At 40.5% G+C, this 20,539-nt stretch overlaps 1 protein-coding gene across 1 annotated transcript in view; it reads right to left on the bottom strand.

Moving 5' to 3' along the window:
• The window catches only part of Kynu (kynureninase), a 129,611-nt gene extending 109,466 nt beyond the window's left edge, over positions 1–20,145 (bottom strand). Inside the window, 1 exon segment of the mRNA XM_032901922.1 lies at positions 19,977–20,145. Within this exon segment, the coding sequence (XP_032757813.1) occupies positions 19,977–20,145 (169 nt within the window).
• Between the last annotated feature and the right edge of the window lie 394 nt (positions 20,146–20,539).

Genomic DNA, 20,539 nt, shown 5'->3' with positions numbered 1-20,539 from the left:
GGTGTAACTGAATTTCAGTCTAGGTCCAGGACAGGAGCTAGTTTAAAGCAATGACTCTTAAAATTATTTAACGATTTCAGGTTTGGTCATGTAACCGGAGAAACTTAGACAGAGAAAGACAAGTACTTCATGTTCTTTCTTATAGATGATGAGGGAAAATCCAATTAGAGTGTCTGATCGTGATTGCTAAAGGCTGAGAAATATGTGAACTAGGTGTTTGGAGGCAAATTGGAGAGCACAAGTACCAAAACCCAGTTGAACTGAAGGAGTAAACTCTGTTATCTCACAGCACAATGGGTGTGGGAAAACTGCTAATTAAAGTTGAAGTCCACCATGACTGGATAGCCTTTGGGCTCAGCGCAATGTGGAAGACTCTCTTCATTAGCGAGTCTTTTCCTTCTCTGATCTTGTCTGGAGACTTCAAAACCCTCTACCTGAAGAATGTCACCTGGCCTTAATTTGATTACAGGATCAATTTCCTTTCTCCTATCACCTGAGTTTCCTGAAATGCTTCCCATGCTAAGGAGGCGCTCCAGGTACCCTAAACCCCCCAGCCAATGACCTTTGCTCATTCTGGATGTTCCTACCCTCAGTGCCCCCCCCCAAACTTTATAAGTCCCGAATCACCCTAAGTAAAGTTAATCTGCCTGCTGACTGCTGGTCTGGTCCCAGTGATGTCATTCATTGTATGTACTCTTCAGGGCTTCTACACACAAACATCCTCCCCCACTCGCCATCTCTGCTCCCACTGCCCTCGTGGATTGTGTCAGCTGATGATCCAGGAGAGTGGGGAGACAGACCAATAGATGGGGAGCATATAGATTATAATTGTTTAGCATTTTATGGAGAATTAGGAGAAAGGAGCTTAATGGCTTCAAACATAAAGCTCTGACAAGGAAGGATCAGTCCATGCTGTGTGTACCTATTAGAAAAAAAAATAAAACTTCCGCATCCTATTGGATCTGAAGTCTTACGCTTGATGTATGTTTTGTTGTTCCCGATGTTGCTTTAATTCCTCCATCGGAGGGGAAAATGACAATAGAAACAAAACCAAGCCCAGTCGCAAAGTATAGAAACTAAAGCAAACCTTACTTTGGCTTGGCGCACCCGTGTTAGCGCTTTCTCTTGTGAGGTGCTTATTGCTAGTATCTCAGAAACTTTTTTTCACAAAGGACCACCAGACCCTTAGAGTAGTTACTATTCCTTCAGCCGACATTTCACATCTGCAGCTACTGCCTCTCACCTTGGGCGGAAAAGGATATATCCAGACCTTCTGTTGAGGGTACTGAATCTGACAGGTGAATTTCCCAAGTGAGGCTCTTTGGAGTGACTTATGGTCTGCCAGTTTTACTGGGTTCATTTAATTTAAAGGAAACATACCCCTTTAGCCGTTATAGGCATACCGATGAGGTTATTTTAAGTTGTAATTATTGTAATATCTGTAAGCAGAGTTTGGTGCCTTCTGTATGCATAAGTTTTGTATTAGATTTCTTTCCACACACACAAATGCGTACGTTGTATGTTCAGACCATTCACTTAGTGATATAATTTGTACACACAAGCTTTAAATTGAAAATACACTATGTGTTAGTTACAGGTCTGTTATGACCGAAAGAGATAAACTACGACTAATTTTTAAAACAGGTAAATATATTTATATATTTATATGTAAAACTATTTCTATATACCTATAAGGTTGCTTCTGTTTAAAGTGAATATGCCCCTTTTATGAAATATTGACTCTAAAAATGTTGTAGGGAACAAGCAATTCTTCATGTGCTTCCTTGGGTTTATTTTCTAGTCAATCATTTAAAAAAAAGGAATTGAAAAAAATACCAGTGTCTGGGCTAGAATCAAAGATTCTATTTAACTTGTTCCTATAGGGTGCCTCTGTATTAAGCATTAAAAGAAATCACTTAACAAATTATTCAGGCTTACTTTAGGAAGTCTTTTACTCAACTCCTCAATTCACAAAAATCACAAAACACAACAAACCGAACGCTGAGATTCCTGGAGACTAATGGAATTGCCAAGGTCACAGAAGGGACTTTACTTTCTACTTAATATGACATGTAATTTTAGGAACATAAGACTTGCAGAACCCTACTTAAAGTGTGTTAATATTCAACAATAAAACACTTGAGAGTGAAGTCTGTCCACTCTAAACATGGTAAAATGCATATCGTTCGGCATACATTATAGTAAATCAAGTGGTTTGTGTTAGGATCCAGGCGAAAGGTTCTGCCCAGCTGTCTCGAAGTGAAAAAGACTACATTCCCAATACATTCTCACTGAGCGGCTACACGAACAGAACCAATAACGATCTCATTTTGAGCCTCCATCAGAAGTTTAAAGTAGTCGACATGAATTAGCCTTATTATCAACACTGTCATCTTTCTTTTAATTTTTGCTTGCTTTTATTCATGTGTCTGTCTGTGTGTCTGCCAAGCATGTGCAGACAGATGCCCACAGAGGCCAGGAGGAGCATCAGATCCCCTGGTGATTGAGTTATCAGAGGTGGAGGTGGTGAGCTGTCTGATGTGAGTGCTGGGGCCTAAACTTAGGTCCTCCTGAAGAGCAGCAAGTGATATGAATCTCTAAGCCATCAGTCTAGCTGATATCATCATACCATCATCATCATCATATCATCATTGTCACCCTCATCACCATCATCACCAGTCTAGCTAATCTCATCATCACCATCATCGCCATCTTTTTTTCAACTTATGAAGGGAACTCAGAAGTGACCACGTAGGTTTTTCTTAAAAGCCCACAAGCTTTCTAAATGTGCTCAGAAGAACATTTTTGAAATAAAATGATTCCTGTATTCATATGCTAGTGACTGAGTTTACTGGGAACCTGGTATGGATGTAGGAACTCTGAGACACAGGCCTTCCTATAATCTATACGTGAGCTCCTAGGACTAGAGGCGACTGCGCTCAGTCAGTTTCAGAAAGGTAAAACAGTAAAATTTGCATGCAATTAATTTTTGTTATTAGAATAAATTAGGATAAAAGACTAACGTTCTTTAATTATTTTGCAAGATATGTTCTTTTTAAAAGCATTGTCCAGTTTTGACTTTTTTTTTTTTTTTTTTTGAGAATACCACTTTTTGCTTTTGAGATGTCAAAGTCCAGAATGACACAAAAAAGCCAAGCTGTCAAGCTCTGATCCTGACTTGGGAACATTTCAGGTCCCAAAACTGCTTTGACAACATTGTCTCTGGACAGATTGCTGTGATCAGTTATAAGAGCACTTTGTGCTAATGTTTTGGCCTGAAGGCATGTGGGGGATGAAAGAAAATGAAATACCTCAGTGAGACTTAACTCCACAAAGTTCATTATTAGCTTTGAAAGAATTCATATGTACGTGTCCATCCTCATATGTGTCTGTGAAGATATGACACCATTAGTGAACAAAGATGTGGGTTTTGAATGTTATTACAGAGGAGTTCAATCAGAAATTCTAAGCTAGAATTTCTTCTCTTCTCCTTCCTTCCTTCCTTCCTTCCTTCCTTCCTTCCTTCCTTCCTTCCTTCCTTCCTTTCTATTTTTGAGACTGGGTCTCACTATGTAGCTCTGGCTATCCTGCAACTCTCAATGTAGACTATGCTGACCTTGAACTCCCCAAGTTGGCCTATGTCTACCAAGTGCTGGTATTTTAAAGGTGTGTGCCACTATGCCTGGCTCTAAGCTAACATTTCAATCATCAATGCACCATTGTATATAGTATATGTTCAGCCTCACTTTGATAAAAATGGAATAACATTTGGTCAGCCACTGAAACTTTGAAGGAAGGCCATGTCACTATTCGGGCCAGATCCATGTGTATCTGACTCCATTTTGGTTTTTGGTTTATTTGTTTTGTTTTGTTTTTTGTTGCTGGTTGAACTGTGTTGGGGGAGGAGCTGATAGTAAAATCTGATTCCCTAATTGGTCCTTGACTGTGTCAATAAAGAAGGTAAGAGCCTATTGCTGGGCAAAGGGTAAAAGGTAGGATTTCTGGGTCGCTGGAGAAGAGAAGGGATGCAGGGAAGGAAGAAGCTAGGCTTTGGAATGAGGCGGGTGCAACAGCCGGGTAAGGCCTTAGGGCAACCAGAACCTGTGACCTCTACCACCAGGGGTTGGCTGAAATAGGTTAGCTGATAAGAGTCCAACAATTGTGTGATCTGGCTAATTTTAAAATAATAAAGCAAATCTAGTTTTGTTCTTCCACTGAGCTAAGGTGGGAAGAGGAAAGAGAGAAGACAGAGAAGTCGTTGGCAGCTTGGCAAAGTTAGCCAGGAGGAACAGGCAAAATAGGATTGAAACTGGAGGCAGCGGATCTCGGAGCTAAACCAGGAGAGGTTGGAGCATGGCGAGCTCTGGGGAAGAGGTGCCAGCTGACAATTGGAGCTAAATCAGGAGCGCAGGATGGTGGGAACGTGATCTCAGAGCTACACTGAGAGCGCTGCACCAAGCAAGGAGGTAGCATGTTTTTAGCTTTATATGCAACAGAGCTATGCAATCTTTCTCCCCTAAGGTTACCTTCCATGCCAAGAATAATACAACTCAATAGTGAAAGTGATAGAAACTACTCCCTAGGCTACAGTGACCTTTCTGTCTCAAGCAAGCTTTGTGTCGGACTGTGACATAAAGTTCCCAGGTAATACCAATCAGATTATAAAGTCAGGCAGCTGGGTGAATGATCACCATGACAATCTTAAGCCTCCTCGTCTTTGTTTCCCTTTCCTATAGAACAAACAGTGAGACAGCTCTGCACAAACGAGGATGAATTTTAGCTCATTTTCCTCACTTTTGCCCAGTGTTACTGGGTTGTTCATAACGACCTTCCCATATGAACCCATCTTCCTTCACACAGCATCTTAGTCTCCTAGATGCTAACATGAGGCTCAGAGTGCTCTGTATCAGCTTCCTCAGAAGCTTAGGAAGGAGTGTAGACAGCTCTACATTTAGGAGGTTAATTCTGGCCTAGATTTGCCAATATTCTGTAAACCCCAGTTGAAACCTTCTGTGGAACAGCCCTTTCTTTCTTTCTTTCTTTCTTTCTTTCTTTCTTTCTTTCTTTCTTTCTTTCTTTCTTTCTTCCTTCCTTCCTTCCTTCCTTCCTTCCTCCCTCCCTCCCTCCCTCCCTCTCTCTCTCTCTCTCTCTCTCTCTCTCTCTCTTTCTTTCTTTCTTCCTTTCTTTCATGTACCCTGGCTCCTCCAGAGAGAGGCCTCCAGCGCTTGTGTGGTAGAAGGCTACTGGGCCTGTCCTCCTTGCCTCTCAGGGAATTCTGGATACCATAGGACCAGGGAGTGGACAGCAAGACCACCACACAATGTGAAAATGGAGGCACTCCTCATTCAGAGTATCCAGAAACAGCTTTAACACTGCTTAGTTATTGAGTCATCCCTGGGAGACTCGACTACACATCTTACCACTACCATTTCAGCCAACTACGACTTGTTCCCATGTCTAGTACCTGGATGACTTTACTACTGAATTTGTTGCTACCTTGTCTTGCTCTTTCCCAAAAACTGTCTAATAAACCTACACATAGGACTCTCTCCTGCTTCTGTTCAGGCTCCTCTCCGACTCTGCTCTCCATGATTAGAAATGTGACATAGTCTGCTGAGAATCTTGGCCCAAAGTTTTGCTTATCACTGGGACACAATAACTGTTTAAGAAAGCTGGAAAAAAGGCTTTTGTATTTATTTTCAATTTTATCTTAATTGAGAATTCCTTTCTGTGTTTAAGGATGGGAAAGGAAAAAAAAAAGAGTAGGAAGCTAGAATACAGAAGAGGAAGGACGGAAACAAATAAAAAATACGCTGTTCTTCAGAGATACACAATGTTTTTTACAAGTTAGCTGACATAAAATGGTTGCCGGTTGTGTTATGAGCACTAGGTGAAAACCCAGATGGCCCAACTCTGCCTGTTTTCTTCATGTTTTGATTGTTTGGAGCCCCTTATAACCAGGCAGAGCCAGGCAGGCAATCTGAATTCATTGGATATGAACTGCCTCACTGTAAAATTGTTCCAGTCTTAATAATTGTGATACTAAAGCAACTGTTGTGTTATTACTGTTGGCAATATCAAACTGCATCCCAGTAGTCTGTAATAGCACCTAGCTGGGACTTATGCTTATGTCTGTAAATCTGAGATCGCAGTAGTCTTAAGAATCATGTCAAGCCCTTCTGGTTGCTGCCCTCACAGGGAGCTGAAACCCAGCAACGAAGAGTGACTTCTGGCCCCAGACCAGAGGTAAGACCAACTTTTCTGCTCCAAGTGACCTGCCTGGTAGACTCAGGACACACAAAGGAAAAATTCCTCTGGGACCAGACACTTCCAGTTCCTAGCTGGCACCTGAACCTTGCTGATCCTTGTCCACAGCTCCCTGCTCCCAAACCCTGTGGGAGAGAGAGCTCATCACTCAGACGTGTAGGAAATCCTGAGACTGCAGGGCAGGAGAGACTGCCACTTCTGCACCCACCTTTGCCCACATATTTGGCCCAAGAGGAAACTATATAGGGCCTCTGGGAACTGGAAGATAGGGGCACTTAAGCAGCAGGTCCCCTGCGGTCCAGACACTGCCCAGATCTGAAGGTAACTGGTCAAACAGCTCCCTGAACCTAAATCCCGTGGGAGGGAGAGCTAGGCCTTCAGAGGGGCAGACATGCCTGGGAAATTAGAGGAGACTACATTCTGCCCACATTTCTGTCTCTAGAGGAAAACACCTAGCTCCATCAGGGCCCCCTGTGCACAGGGACCCAGAAGTAGGGGCAGGCCCTTCTGGTTGCTGCCCTCACAGAGAGCTGAAACCGAGCCCTAAGGAGCAACTTCAGGCCCCAGACCAGAGGTAAGACCAACTTTTCTGCTCCAAGTGACCTGCCTGGTAGACGCAGGACAAATGCCCACAGGAACAGCTGAAAGCCAGTGGACAGGAATGACTACACGCCTGAAAGCAGAACACTCTGTTCCCATAACTGACTGAAGGAAAACAGGTCTACAGCACTCCTGACACACAGGCCTGTAGGACTGTCAAGTAACTGTCAGAAATAGCAGAACAAGGTAACATCAGAGACAACCTGAAGGTGAGCAGAGGAACCCAAGCAACAGAAACAAAGACTACATGGCATCATCAGAGCCCAATTATCCCACCAAAGCAAACACTGAATATTCAAACACACAAGAAAAGCAAGATCTAGATTTAAAATCACATTTGATCATGATGATGGAAGACTTTAAGAAAGACATAAAGAATTCTCTTAGAGAAATTCAGGAAAACACAAGTAAACAAGTTTTCCTTAGAGAGGAAACACAAAAATCCCTGAAAGAATTATAGGAAAACACAATCAAACAAGTGAAGGAATTGAAAATGGAAATAGAAACAATAAAGAAAGCACAAAGGGAGACAGCACTGGATATAGAAAACCAAAGGAAGAGACAAGGAGCTGTAGATACAAGCATCATAAAGAGAATACAAGAGAAAGAAGAGAGAATATCAGAAGCAGAGGATTCCATAGAAATCATCGACACAACTGTCAAAGATAATATAAAATGTAAAAAGCTACTGGCCCAAAACATACAGGAAATCAAGGACACAATGAGAAGATTGAACCTAAGGATAATAGGTATAGAAGAGAATGAAGACTCCCAACTCAAAGGACCAGTAAATATCTTCAACAAAATCATAGAAGAAAACTTCCCTAACCTAAAGAAAGAGATACATACAATAAGCCTACAGAACTCCAAATAGATTGGACCAGAAAAGAAACTCCTTCCATCACATAATAATCAAAACACCAAATGCACAAAACAAAGAAAGAATATTAAAAGCAGTAAAGGAAAAAGGTCAAGTAACATATAAAGGCAGACCTATCAGAATTACATCCGACTTCTCACCAGAGACTTTGAAAGCCAGAAGATCCTGGACAGATGTCATACAGACCCTAAGAGAACACAATGCCAGCCTAGGTTAATGTATCCAGCAAAAATCTCAATTAACATAGATGGAGAAACCAAGATATTCCATGACAAAACCAAATTTACACAATATCTTTCTACAAATCCAGGCCTACGAAGGACAATAAATGGTAAAGCCCAACACAAAGAGACAAGCTACACCCTAGAAAAAGCAAGAAACTAATCGTTTTGCAACAAAACAAAGAGAAGACAAGCACAAAAACATAATCTTACCTACAAATACAAAGGTAACAGGAAGCAACAATCACTATTTCTTAATATCTCTCAACATCAATGGACTCAATTCCCCAATAAAAAAAACACAGACTAACAAACTGGATACTTAATGAGGACCCAGCATTTTCCTGCCTACAGGAAACACACCTCAGAGACAAAGACAGACACTACCTCAGAGTAAAAGGCTGGAAAACAAATTTCCAAGCAAATGGTCTGAAGAAGCAAGCTGGAGTAGCCATCCTAATCTTGAATAAAATCAATCAAAAGTCATCAAAAAAGATAAGGAGGGACACTTCATATTCATCAAAGGAAAAGTCCACCAAGATGAACTCTCAATCCTAAATATCTGTGCTCCAAATACAAGGGCACTTACATACATAAAAGAAACCTTATTAAAGCTCAAAGCATACATTGTACCTCACACCATAATAGTAGGAGATTTCAACACCTCACTCTCATCAATGGACAGATCATGGAAACAGAAAGTAAACAGACACATAGACAGACTAACAGAAGTTATGAACCAAGTGGACTTAACAGATATTTATAGAGCATTCTATCCTAAAACAAAAGGATATACCATCTTCTTACCACCTCAAGGTACTTTCTCCAAGACTGGCCATATAATTGGCACAAAACAGGCCTCAATAGCTATAGAAAGAAAGAAATAATCCAATGCGCCCTATCAGACAACCAAGGCTAAAGCTGGTCTTCAATAACAATAAGGAAAGAACACCCACATATACATGGAAGTTGAACAATGCTCTACTCAAGGATAACCTGGTCAAGGAAGAAATAAAGAAAGAAATTAAAGAATTCTTAGAATTTAATGAAAATGAAGGTACAATATACCCAAACTTATAGGACACAATGAAAGCTGTGGGGGAAGAATCTCGAACACATGGGCACTGGAGAAAATTTCCTGAACAAAAATTCAATGGCTTATGCTCTAAGATCAAGAATCGACAAATGGGATCTCACAAAACTACAAAGCTTCTGTAAGGCAAAGGACACTGTTGTTAGGACAAAACAGGATCCAACAGATTGGGAAAAGATCTTTACCAATCCTACAACAGATAGAGGGCTCATATCCAAAATATACAAAGAACTCATGAAGTTAGATTGCAGGGATAAAATAACCCTATTAAAAATGGGGTTCAGAGCTAACTAAAGAAATCACAGCTGAGGAATTTCGAATGGCTGTGAAGCTCCTAAAGAAATGTTCAACATCTTTAGTTATAAGGGAAATGCAAATCAAAAGAGCCCTGAGATTCCAGCTCACACCAGTAAGAATGGCTAAGATCAAAAACTCCGGCAACAGCAGGATGGTGAGGATGTGGATAAGAGAAACACTCCTCCATTGTTGGTGGGATTGCAGACTGGTACAACCAATCTGGAAATCAGTCTGGAGGTTCCTCAGAAAATTGGACATTGAACTACTTGAGGACCCAGCCATACCTGTCTTGGGTATATACCCAAAAGACGCTTCAACATATAACAAAGGCACATGCTCCACTAGGTTCATAGCAGCCTCATTTATAATAGCCAGAAGCTGGAAAGAACCCAGATGCCCTTCAACAGAGGAATGGATACAGAAAATGTGGTACATCTACATAATGGAATAGTACTCAACTATCACAACAATGACTTTGTGAAATTCATAGGCAAACAGACGGAACTGGAAAATATCATCCTGAGTGAGGTAACCCAATCACAGAAAAACACACATGGTATTCACTCATTGATAAGTGGCTATTAGCCCAAATGCTTGAATTACCCTAGATGCACAGAACACATGAAACTCAAGATGGATGACCAAAATGTGAATGCTTCACTCCTTCTTTAAAAGGGGAACAAGAATACATTTGGGAGGGGATAGGCAGGCAAAGTGTAGAACAGAGGCTGAAGGAACACCCATTCAGAGCCTGCCCCACATGTAGCCCATACATATACAGCCACCAAACTGGATAAGATGGATGAAGTAAAGAAGTGCAGGCCGACAGGAGCCGGATGTAGATCTCTCCTGAGACACACAGCCAGAATACAGCAAATACAGAGGCGAATGCCAGCAGCAAACCACTGAATTGAGAACGGGACCCCCGTTGAAGGAACCAGAGAAAGGACTGAAAGAGCTGAAGGGGCTTGAGACCCCATATGAACAACAATGCCAAGCAACCAGAGCTTCCAGGGACTAAGTCACTACCCAAAGACTATACACGGACTGACCCTGGGCTCCAACTATGTAGGTAGCAATGAATAGCCTAGTAAGAGCACCAGTGGAAGGGGAAGCCCTTGGTCCTGCCAAGATTGGACCCCCAGTGAATGGGATTCTTGGGGGAGGGCAGCAATGGGGGGGACACCCATATAGAAGGGGAGGGGCACGGGTTAGGGGGATGTTGGCCTGGAAACCACTGGGAAAGGGAATAACATTTGAAATGTAAATAAGAAGTACCCAATTTAATAAAGGTGGAAAAAAACAGCAAAAAAAAAAAATTCAGTTCAAAACTTTAGTTGAAGATGAAGATACCTCTGAAACAAAGCAATTGGCCACCTGGGGAGGGAAAGATTTCTTTCCTTCCATTATCTAGTACATTTAATTCTGCGGGTCAAACTTCCCAAGGAGTAGGTCTGTACCCAGTCATAAAATGAAAGAAAAAGTGCTAACATATTCTCTCTTAAAATGTTTTATGATACATCTCATTCTTTGATACTCATTTCAGGTGTGATGCGTATTTGCTTTTCTTTGAACTTTGGACTTATTTTGTACTTAGATAACAGTCAGACACAACTTGACATGATGAAGCCTGCCTAGCATGACATCCAAGTCTATGATGCTGTGTCTAGTGGCTGCTGTTGATTCTGGAGAAGTGACAGCCGAGACACAAGTCAGTTTACCTTAACAGGCATAAGTTGTTTAACTTCCAAATGCATTTACAACTTAGGATGTTTTTCTTCAAGGAGGAAAGCAATACAGGCACTTGTCAATTTTGCTCCCATTTTTCATGCCCCCTCCATTACCAGCAGAAGAACACATTACAAATAGAAGTCTCAGTTTTCTAGCAGTCATACAGGAAGCTGGGTACTGTGCAACCTACGTAAAAGAAGTTCCTTGTGGTCGCCTTGCATCTTCATCAAGACAAAACTTAAGACCAAAACTATCCTGTCAGTAGCAGGCATTTGCAAAAGATCAGATGGCGATGAGCTTCTGAATCCATGCTGTGCACGAAGATCTGGTGCTAATCTTTAAAATGGAACCCATGTATCTGACTACACAGATTTAATCACATCATAGACACCCACTAATCTGGCTTCTATATGTTACTGAATAAAAGCTGTATCTGCATCTAGTCTACTATTGCTCAGAATGAAATGGGTGAACATCTTTTTATATTTCCGAGTGAATTAATACTAACACACACACACTCACACACACACACACACACACACACACACAATACAACCTTATTAGGCACAGTTAAATATTATTAGATTTCTTAATACTTTGTAGAAATTGCCTCAGTGTTTAATTATTGTTATATATGTAAACATAAATTTTATAATACAACTTGCTGAGATCCTGCTGTTCTGCTTATATGTATGTAGACTTAGGGCTGCCTACTTGGGATTAGATAATCTAAGATATATAGGACCAGGACATTTACTGGATGATCGTGTCTTCTATGCATGACAGGGAAGTTCACCTATGAAACTTAAAAGTACAGTCAATTCAACAATACTGAACAGTGACATCACTTGGCACGCCAGTGTGAATGGTAAATCTCACCTGGCGTCACATCTAGGTAAAGAGCTATAGGTAAATCAGGCTAGTAAGAGAGGACTTTTCTTTTCTTTTCTTTTCTTTTCTTTTTTTTTTGTTTTGATTTTATTGTTTATTTTGCTTATTTACATTTCAAATGTTATCCCCCTACCCAAGTTCCCCTCCACAAACCCTTTTCTCATTCCCTCTCCCCATTGCTTCTATGAGGGAGCTCCCCTACCAACCTACCCACACACTCCTACCTCACTGCCCTAGCTTTTCCTTACATTGGGGCACCAAGTCTCCACAGGACCAAGGGCCTCCTCTCCCATTAATGCCAGATAAGGCAATCTTCTGCTACATAAGCAACTGGAGCCATAGGTCCCTCCATATGTCCTCTTTTGTTTTTTTGAGGATGCAAGGCTATGCCCATCCGAAGCCCTTGGGACTTGATCTTAAAAGAGGAAGATTGGGAAAATTATGCTTCACTACCAGATTTCCACTCACAACTGATATAATCTTGTGAATTTTGGAGTCTGTTAGTCTTTTATGTGATTTGGAAATTGTTGGATGGGAGGCTCCTGAATAAAGGCTGTATTTGAGGACTTTAAAAGGATTTCCCTATATTGCTGAAAATAAGTTCCCCTTAGGAAAAAGATTTATAACTGTGGTTGTTTTGATGGAAACCTTTGAATGGGAATGACTCGTATAGTTCTATATATTTGAAAACTTGGTCCCAAATTTGTGAAACTGTTTGGAAAGGATTAGGAGGTGTGGCTCTGTTAGAGGAAGTGTGTCACTCTGGGTGGGCTTTGAGGTATATAAAGACTCACAACTTCCACTGTTTCTCTCTGTCTTGCGGTTTGTGCATCAGCATGTGAGCTCTCAGCTCTTTGTTTGCTCCTCCATCATGAACTCTAACCTTCTGAAACCAGAAGCCAAAGTAAATGCTTTCTTTCATAAGCTGCCTTCGTCATGGTGCTTTACGTCAGTAATAGAGATGTAACTAGGACAATGCCCGAAGGAGAAAGTAGACCTTGTCACCACACTTGGGTGAAACCCTGAACTTTTGATAACTACATTTTCATATCCAACCCTCTGTCACCATGAAGTGTAACGCATGGACTGTGTGGTTACAGGATGCAATAACTAGAGAGAACCATAAACGTTCCTCAAGAAATATCCATCTGAACTGTTGAGCGTGTCCCACAGGCCCATCTCCTGAAAGTTGGCAAAGACTGCCTTTAGCAGTTCACATTATCATGGGACTGGGGGTTTTATGAGCAGAATATGTGAGGACAGAAAACAAAGCCACTGTGGATTCTTCTTAACTGAAAAATGTATGTGTCTATCTCACAACCTCCCTAGTCTTTTTCCTTAAGCACATCCATAATCAAAGACATCTGTGGTTCCCCTTCTCCCTTTGTGATCACTGGTTTCGTTTTGATTCTTGAGAAATCACTGTAAATTCCAGTTTTCAATCTTTCAATGACATCTACAAAAATACATCTCCACTATCACTCCAATGATTTGACTAAAGTTAAGCCAATTAAATAAAACCTTCTTAACTATAGGAATACAAGGCTGGATTCAGGGTCTGTGTGGCAGAAGCTGGTAAGCACTCTAATTTCACTAAATGCCTCTCTACATACATTATATGTTTCCTAGACCAAAGTCAACCATTAAGAGCATCACCAACTCAGTATAAATATTTTTATTGTGTCCATAATAATATCTCAGAAAATGTTTTTAAAGCCTATTTACTTTGAAAAATTCTACTGGAAACCTATACAAAACTTATATCTAATTAAAAAAAAAAGAAATCCATAGGCTATGGTTGTAGTTTTTACCTTGAAGAACTTTACAATTTAATTTTTAGGTTATCTTACACAGTAATATATATTATGCCAATGTGTGGGCATCTTTCCACATAGATACCAGTGTTCTTTGTTCCCACTGGTTTCTACTTTGCTCTCTTCTTTTCCTTCTGCTTCCCTCTGACTACTCGTCTTTCTTCCGACACACTGTTCTGTAGAGCAATTTTAATTCCCCAACATGGCTACTCTGGATGAAATACAGACACACCCCTAGCTCACACTTTTAATCCCCTTGGCTGGAATACAGATACACCCTCCGTACACACCTTCAATCCTAAACACTGGAGGTAAAGTTAGCCTGTAGAAGGAAGCACCCATGTTTGAAAGTGATGTGTCATTGAGAGGTAGATAAAGCGACAAATTAGAGAAACATATAACAGAATAGAATCCGCCCAGTTCTCAGTACAACACAGAGAAAGAGGCTGCTTAGGAGAGAGCCGTGTTGAGAGAGAGGGGGCAGTTTTACCAAGACAGTTGCACAGAGCCAGGTTGAAGAGAGAATAGGTTAGACGCATGTGAAGACAGAATGAGTCAGGGAATGAGGAGCCTGAAGATTAGAGCATATTAAGAAAGTTAGTATGAGGCCAAGCAGAGCAATTTAGCCAGAAGCTAAAAGAAGCCAGTTCGAATCAGTCAACATGGAGAGTTTTGAGGCAGAACAGCTGAGCTGACCAAGCAGCCAGAGTTCAGAAAGAGCTACAAAGGTTGAGTTTATTATTCAGCAGTAAGTCTGAGAGGCTGAAAACATTATAGGCCAGGGAAGACTGTACAGAGGCTAGAAGTTTTCAGGACTAGGCTTGGGTTAGAACACTGAGGCAGTAAGCCTCGGAGAAGACAATTATAACAGGTGAATAAAAAATGTATTTGCGGGGCTGGGGATTTAGCTCAGTGGTAGAGCGCTTACCTAGGAAGCGCAAGGCCCTGGGTTCGGTCCCCAGCTCCGAAAAAAAGAACCAAAAAAAATATATATATATTTGCATAGTCCTTCTGCTGGTTTTATGTATTCCATCGGTCTATTTCCCCTCCCTTAAAACCTCCTTCTCTTTTTTAGCATTGTGTTCTGAATCTACATAGAAGAGAGAACATGTGGTACTTGTGCTCCCATATACAATTATTTTAGTTAACAATAGGTTATTTCCTGGAAATGTGACTGTTTCATAGTTCTTTATGGCTGCATATCATCACATTACATGGAACGCATTTTCCTATCCATTCCTTTGTTGGTAGATATGAAATGCTGGCTCAGTTTCCTGGACATCGTGAATGGCACAATAAATAAACAAAACCACATAAGAAAGAGTGGCAGAACAGAGTAGCGCGGTAGTTGTGACTTTGATTTTGAACATCCTCCACTCTCATTCTCACAGTCCTGCATTTGCTTCCATTCTTCTTCTTCTTTTTCTTTTTTTAATTCTTTTTTTTTTCATGATCCATTTTTAATTGGATATTTTTATTTACATTTCAAATGTTATCCTCTTTCCTTGTTTCCTGTCCATAAACCCCCTATCCTATTTCCTTCACCCCCACTTCTATGAGGGTGTTCCCACCATCACTCACCCACCTTTTCCCACCTCCCTGCCCTGATATTCCCCTATAGGGCATCAAGCCTTGGCAGGACCAAGAGCTTCTCCTCCCATTGATGCCCAACAAGGCCATCCTCTGCTATATATACAGCTGGAGCCATGGGTCTGTCCATGTGTACTTTTTGGATGGTGGTTTAGTCCCTGGGAGCTCTGGTTGGTTGGTATTGTTGTTCTTATGGGGTTGCAAACCCCTTCAGCTCCTTCAGTCCTTTCTCTAACTCCTCCAATGGGGACCCTGTTCTCAGTTCAGTGGTTGGCTGCGAGTGTTCACCTCTGTATTTGTCAGGCTCTGGCAGAGCCTCTCAGGAGACAGCTATATCAGGCTCCTGTCAACTTGCACTTCTTGGCATCAGCAATATTGTCTTGGTTTGGTGGTTGTATGTATATGGGCTGGATCCCCAGGTGGGGCAGTCTCTGGATGGCCATTCCTTCAGTCTCTGTATCTCCTACTGTGAATATTTTTGTTCCCCCGTCTAAAAAGGACTGAAGCATCCTCAGTTTGGTCATCCTTCTTGAGCTTCATGTGGTCTGTGGATTGTATCTTGGATAATTCAAGCTTTTGGGTTAATATCCACCTATCAGTGAGTGAATACTATGTGTGGTGTTTTTGTTTTTGTTTTTGTTTTTGTTGTTGTTGTTGTTGTTGTTGTTTTTGTGTATGTGTGATTGGGTTACCTCATTCAGGATATTTTCTAGTTCCATCCATTTGCCTATGAATTTTATGAAGTCATTGTTTTTGATAGCTGAGTAGTGCTCCATTGTGTAAATTTACCACATTTTCTGTATTCATTCCTCTGTTGAAGGACATCTGGATTCTACTTACATTTTTAACTGTGGCAAACAAAAGTTTCTTTTTCCCTGCATCCTTGCCAGTATTTGCTGTTAATTTGACTTTCCCCTTTTCTTTCTTTCTTTCTTTCTTTCTTTCTTTCTTTCTTTCTTCCTTCCTTCCTTCCTTCCTTTCTTCCTTCCTTCCTTCGAAGGAAGCTTCCTTCCTCTCTTTCTCTCTCTCTCTTTCTCTCTCTCTCTTTCTCTCTCTCTCTTTCTTCTTTCCTTCCTTCCTTTCTTCCTTTTCTTTCTTCCTTTATTTCTTTTTCCTGTTTTCGTGTGTGCTTTGATATTAGCCATTCTATTTAATGGCTAATATCTGGGGTGATATGGAATTTCAAGACATTTTTTATTTTTAATTTCATAATGACCAAGGATGTTAAATACTTTTCAAGTATTTGATCATTTGTATTTCTTCTTTCAATAAATGTCTGTTCAGTTCATTAGCCCAGAATACATATATTATATTTCATATACTATGTATATATCATTTTATATGTATATACACACATGATACACACATATATCATGTATATATATGATGCATATGATATATGATATACATAATAAGGTATATAATATCTATCAATTAAAAGCAATCTGCTTAGTAAATATAAGCATTGTCACTCTTTTTAGATTTGGACTATGTCATGAATACCATATGGAGCATAAAAGATGCCAAATTGCAAAAGCATCTCTTATAAACTCTTGTAAAGAGCAATGCTAGTGGAACTATAGAACCCAATGTAAATTATATTACAGGGCAACAGTAACAAAGCCAGCAAGGTACTGGAACATGAACAGACATGCAGACCAAAAGATAAGGGACCCAGAAAAAAATCTAACATCTAATTTTTGACAAGGGATGTCAAGGGGTGTCATATATGTGAACACATTTGATATATATCAAATGTGTGTGTGTTTGTTCGTAAAACATATATAAGCCATGATTTGAGAGGAGATCTAGGGGCACAGGAGGAACCCGAATTTGGAAAGGGGTAAAAATAGTGTAAACCAGTGGACTAATATATGAAATCCTCAATAAAAAAAACAAAAAGCATAATTAAGGAAGGATTGACTTTACTAAATCGGGCTGGACAAGTAGGATTTCTGTATGCCTTTTTACATTTGTAGGCTCTAAAGCTGAAGTCTTATCTCCCAGCTTGCAGAGTGATCTACACAAAATGCATCAAAGTAGGCGCAAAACTTAGAAACTGTTTGGGGGAAAGCATAGGGCAAATACTTCAAGGCAAGAACACAGACAAGGAATGGAGACAAACTGGGAAAAGCCTTGGTGACTAAGCCTCAGATGGATATTGATGTCTAGGGTGTATAAAAGGTTGCAAAAGTTAAACATCCAAGCCATATACGGTAGGTCAGTAAGTGCAGTGTTTTCTTATGACTCTAAGGTACACACTATCAGAGTTGGGAGTGGTCCTGAAATCCCAGCATTTGGGACGCTTGAGGACAACTGCCAGTTTGTAGCTAGGCAGGGCTACAGAGTAAGATTTGTAAACAAAACAAAAAGGGAAAATTCTACCCTTGGGCATCCTGTTGTCTTCTACTTTTCTTTTCTTTTCTTTTTTTTTTTTTTTTTCTTCAGAGCTGGGGACCAACCCAGGCCTTGCGCTTGCTAGGGCAAGCGCTCTACCACTGAGCTAAATCCCCAACCCTGTCTTCACTTTTCTAAGCCTTGTTAATTTGCCTTTGTTTGTCTTCGCTCAGCATTTCAAGTTCTTTGTGTTTTACTTTAGTCATTCAGAGTTGCTAGGCCACTGCTTTGTGCTCTTGGCATATTGATCTACCAGAGCACTATCTCAGAACAGAACATCTTATGCTGTGCATGATTTTCCTTATTATAGGCCTCCTCATAGTAGATATACGTCCAAGCACACTGCAAGTCACTACTTACTTCCCTCGGTTATTCTGAGGAAAGTGAATCAGATATAGAAAATGATGAAGAAATGATGGCTGAATGGGTGTCTCCTTAGAGAAAATCACACGCATAATGAGAAGTCAAGAATGGAGATGGAACAGATCCACTTGCAGTATGCTATCCCTGATTCATCTAACATAGGTGACAGTGGCCTTAGACTAAGCCTCTGATTCTGGGACTAGAACTTAGAAATGGAATTTCTAGTAAAGTCCCAGTTCATCCTCAGACTACTGGTGAGGAAACCATGCTTTGTTGTGATGAACTAAAATGTTTACCATCGGATACTCTATTTATTAGAACAAATTTATGGAATGAATTTATTGTCCCTCTTTTTATTTCCTTTAAGAATCGGCAGTGACTTAACCAAGCAAGTATGCTGGACTGAAACAGAAAGCATGTGTTATTCTTAGAGTAGGGACAGTGGTATCAACTCTTAAAGGATTATCTATGCAATGCTGGTTTTTAAAAGGAGCGTTTATTTTGAAAATTAAACTATTTTTTAAAAATTATATGTATGTTTGAATACAGGTGCCCACATAGGCCAGAGGTCTTCAATTCCCTTGGAATTATAGGCAATTGTGAATCATCTGATATGGGTGCTGGGAATTGAACTCTGACCTGAAAGTGTAGTACATGTTCCTGATCACTGAGCAAAAATCTTTCTGGTCCAGAAATTTCTACTTGTAACATATAGGAAAGCAATATGCTAAAATCCACACAACAAAATTTAGCATCTGATCTATGTTTAAGTATACATTCTGAGGCAAGTATATTCATCCTGGGACACCTGGTTTGCACTCCTCTTTCTTCTTTCCAGAATTATGTTTGATGCTAGATATAGCAGTCACACATGTATCCTCTAGGATCCTCTAGGTGTCACATTTCACTGGGGGGGGTTTCATACAGTGTAAGACAAATGAGGGTATGTGACCCAATCCTATCCTGAAATAGTGTGAATGGAGTTATCAGATTCGGAGTATTTGAAATTGAGGGAAAAAATAAAGGAAGTTGAATTGTATAAATTGTGTGAAACTGACTCTGTGATTCATTCCAGACAACCTTGTTGTCTTTTCACTGATGGGAAGCAAGGAGCTCAACATAAGAAAAAAATATATATATATACACGTACATACACACACACACACACACACACACACACACACACACACACACACATATATATATATATATATATATATATATATATATATATACATACATACATATTCCTGTGCTACCTATGTTTAAAAGTAGGAGTTTTCCTCAAACAGAAATCTTCAGGTCACATTGTCATATTAGACGTGCAAGGTGGGTTTCCTGTACCTCTTACACCTATATGCCTTTCCTTATAACATATAAAGATAGCTATTCCCATGATAGGCCTCCTAATAGTCCCAGCCGCAAATGCATTAGCTTCCAGACAAGCACCAGGCTATCATCAATGAGATGCCACAAATAAGAGATGTTCTAATACTGCTTTGAAAAGAATTGCTTTGTGCTTTAAGTGCCGAGAACAAGTAAACGCCTCCGCGTATACTTTTCAATCAGCTGCCGTATTGTTCAGAGAAGTAGATGACAGCGTAAACACCCTGTGAGCATTATATTCAGAGAAGGATAAGAAACATAAAGAACACGAGGCTCAGGTAGGTGGATGGGTTTATAGGGGAGCACCGAGGGCCTGCGGTTTGCTCAGAAACAATTGTAGCAGCTCTATTATGTAACGGAACAATGGTTGTCAAAGAATTATGAGAGTCACATGCTTTAGCAGAAATTACTAAACTGATTTATAAAACCTTTCCTAGTATTCTTACTTGAAGGCAGGTCCCGCATTTTGGGGATATAAAAACAGTCCTTAAAACGCTTCAGTTTATCTTCCTCATCCAAGCGGAGAGCCACCCTCTCATCGGTTGGGTCACAATTGAGTTCAGCCGCGATGCGCCGCACTGCATCAACTGGTAGCTCAAGAGGCGAGGGCTCCATCAGAAACTGTTATCTAAGAAAGAAGCAAACGTTGAAATAATGTAGCCATCATCATTTGTCCCCCTGCAGAATGTTATCCCTTTACAGAGTGCACCATGATTTTAAACTAAGATTCTCATTTTTTTTTCTTTGAAACGCCAGAAAAACAATAGAATCACAGTCAGGAGTGGTGGTGCACACCTGTAAATCAGGAAGTGGAAGGCTGAGGTCGGAACATTACTGAGAGACAGGCACAGCCTGGGCTACATAGTGAATGTCACATTAGGATGCCTGGAGTTAGGGCACCAAGAGCAAAGGTCCTTTCTGCAGAGCCTGAAATGCTAAATTCTAGTCGATGGAAGGAATAATATAACATGGAAGGAATACTAGAACCACTTGCCTTAAACCTCATCCT

The sequence above is a fragment of the Rattus rattus genome, chromosome 5 (assembly GCF_011064425.1).
Source record: "Rattus rattus isolate New Zealand chromosome 5, Rrattus_CSIRO_v1, whole genome shotgun sequence".
NCBI classification, from domain to species: Eukaryota; Metazoa; Chordata; class Mammalia; order Rodentia; family Muridae; genus Rattus; species Rattus rattus.
This window is presented reverse-complemented; position numbering and strand designations above follow the sequence as displayed.